The sequence below is a fragment of the Mustela lutreola genome, chromosome 5, assembly GCF_030435805.1.
Source record: "Mustela lutreola isolate mMusLut2 chromosome 5, mMusLut2.pri, whole genome shotgun sequence".
NCBI lineage: Eukaryota > Metazoa > Chordata > Mammalia > Carnivora > Mustelidae > Mustela > Mustela lutreola.
This window is the reverse complement of record NC_081294.1, coordinates 87,355,171-87,357,385: the sequence shown is the minus strand read 5'-3', so window position 1 is coordinate 87,357,385 and position 2,215 is coordinate 87,355,171. Positions and strand designations below refer to the sequence as shown.

Below are 2,215 nucleotides of genomic sequence, written 5' to 3'. Positions count from 1 at the left end.
TGTCTCTCTCTGTCAATAAATAAGTAAAATCTTGAAAGGAAGGAAGGAAGGAAGGAAGGAAGGAAGGAAGGAAGGAAGGAAGGAAGGAAGAGAAAACCTGTAGGGGTTTACTTTATTGGTCACTTTATTGCTTTTAGTTTTTCTCTGATGGATTAGAAGTCTATTAAATATCCCTAAATTTTACACAACACAAATGCATGGTAAGTACAGCTATCAGGCCACCCTTGGCCATTCATTATTTTCATCCATTAAAATGATTTCAATCATGACAACTTCCTGTGGGATTAGGACCTTATTAGGAAAGAAGTGGAGTTTTCAGCATTGGGCTTTTCATCAAAACAATATATTAAGAATGAACAGTAAAGCTAGTGTGGAAAAAATGGACCCAGAGAGTAAAGTGAGGAGGGAGTGGTCCTCCCAACAGTGTTCCCATACCTCACACTAGTTTTCCTTCATCTTGCTTGGACATCCCCCACTGCAGCAGCATCGTCATGTAGAGACTGAGCCATTGCATGCTGACAACCTGTGTGTGGGTTGTCTAATTACAGTAACCTCAGATTTGACCATTTGGTAGCCAATTTTCTCTTTATAAAGGAAGGCCTACTAATGATTTATATAATCATCATCATCATTATTAATACCTCAAAGGCAGCTCCACCCAGAAATGCTGGGAACTGGTGGGACTGGACATGGGTGGGGCCAGTGTGTACCTTTAAATACCTGTCATCACAGCACAGGATCCCCTCTCTGAAGGCAGCTCTAGCGTTTCAGCCTGTTCATTCTCTCCATTGACCCTGTTATCTGCTATTTACTCTACATTTAACTTCTCTTCACCTGTCTGGAAGATTCCAGCCAGCACCATGACTGATGATGAGCTGTCTGCCTTGGTGGTAGATAATGGGTCAGGCATGTGCAAGGCAGGTTTTGGTGGTGATGATGCCCCCCGGGCTGTGTTCCCCTCCATGGTAGGACGTCCCCGGCATCAGGGAGTCATGGTTGGCATGGGACAGAAGGACTGCTACGTGGGGGATGAGGCTCAGAGCAAGAGAGGCATCCTGACTCTTAAGTATCCAATTGAACATGGAGTGGTCACCAACTGGGATGACATGGAGAAGATCTGGCACCACACTTTCTACAACGAACTTCGTGTGGCACCAGATGAGCATCCTATCCTCCTCACCGAGGCTCCTCTCAACCCCAAGATCAACCGGGAAAAGATGACTCAGATCATGTTTGAGGCCTTCAATACACCGGCCATGTATGTGGCTATCCAGGCTGTGCTCTCCCTCTATGCCTCTGGGCGGACTACAGGCATCGTAATGGATTCTGGGGATGGGGTTACTCATACCGTGCCCATCTATGAAGGTTATGCTCTGCCTCATGCCATTCTACGCCTGGATCTGGCTGGCAGAGACCTGACTGACTATCTCATGAAGATTCTGACAGAACGAGGCTACAACTTCACCACCACAGCCGAGCGGGAGATTGTTCGTGATGTCAAAGAGAAGCTGTGCTATGTGGCCCTGGACTTTGAGCAAGAGATGGTCAGTGCTGCTGCATCCTCCTCACTTGAAAGAAGCTATGAGCTTCCTGATGGGCAAGTCATCACCATTGGTAATGAACGCTTTCGATGCCCTGAATCCATTTTCCAGCCTTCCTTCCTGGGCATTGAGTCGAGTGGGATCCATGAGACAACTTTCAACTCTATCATGAAGTGTGATGTGGATATTCGCAAGGATCTATATGCCAACATCGTGTTGTCTGGAGGCAGCACCATGTACCCTGGCATTGCTGACCGGATGCAGAAGGAAATCATAACCCTGGCACCTAGCACCATGAAAATCAAGATCATAGCTCCCCCAGAGAGGAAGTATTCTGTTTGGATTGGGGGCTCCATTCTGGCCAGCCTGTCTACATTCCAGCAGATGTGGATCAGTAAGCAAGAATATGATGAGGCTGGTCCTCCCATAGTTCATAGAAAATGTTTCTGAATAGTTTTCCTGCTAATAGGTTTACATTTTTTTCCTTTTCTAGGTCATAGTGATGGTACTGCTTTTATCCACTTTCCATTGAGTCAAGGTAAATACTGTGCTCTTGATAGTGTAGAACCAGTAAACTGATCTCCATTAGAGTACTGTGGGCTCCTGCCCAGCTAACCACATCCTCACCTTTATCAACTCAAGGAGAATTCTGATACCATATTCTATTTTCTTCA

The 2,215-nt window shown here is 45.9% G+C and overlaps 1 protein-coding gene across 4 annotated transcripts; it reads left to right on the top strand.

The window, feature by feature from the left end:
• Positions 1 to 860: 860 nt before the first annotated feature.
• On the top strand, positions 861 to 1,991 carry ACTBL2 (actin beta like 2). Of its 4 annotated transcripts, none has more exons than XM_059175035.1 (2): positions 861 to 989; positions 1,116 to 1,991. In XM_059175035.1, the coding sequence occupies exons 1-2, from the start codon at positions 861 to 863 to the stop codon at positions 1,989 to 1,991; spliced, it is 1,005 nt and encodes a 334-aa protein (XP_059031018.1). The 4 variants fall into 4 exon arrangements, with proteins under 4 accessions (XP_059031018.1, XP_059031017.1, XP_059031016.1 ...); XM_059175034.1 differs by having other exon boundaries at positions 861 to 1,092; positions 1,198 to 1,991; XM_059175036.1 differs by having other exon boundaries at positions 873 to 995; positions 1,068 to 1,991.
• The last annotated feature ends 224 nt before the right edge of the window (positions 1,992 to 2,215 follow it).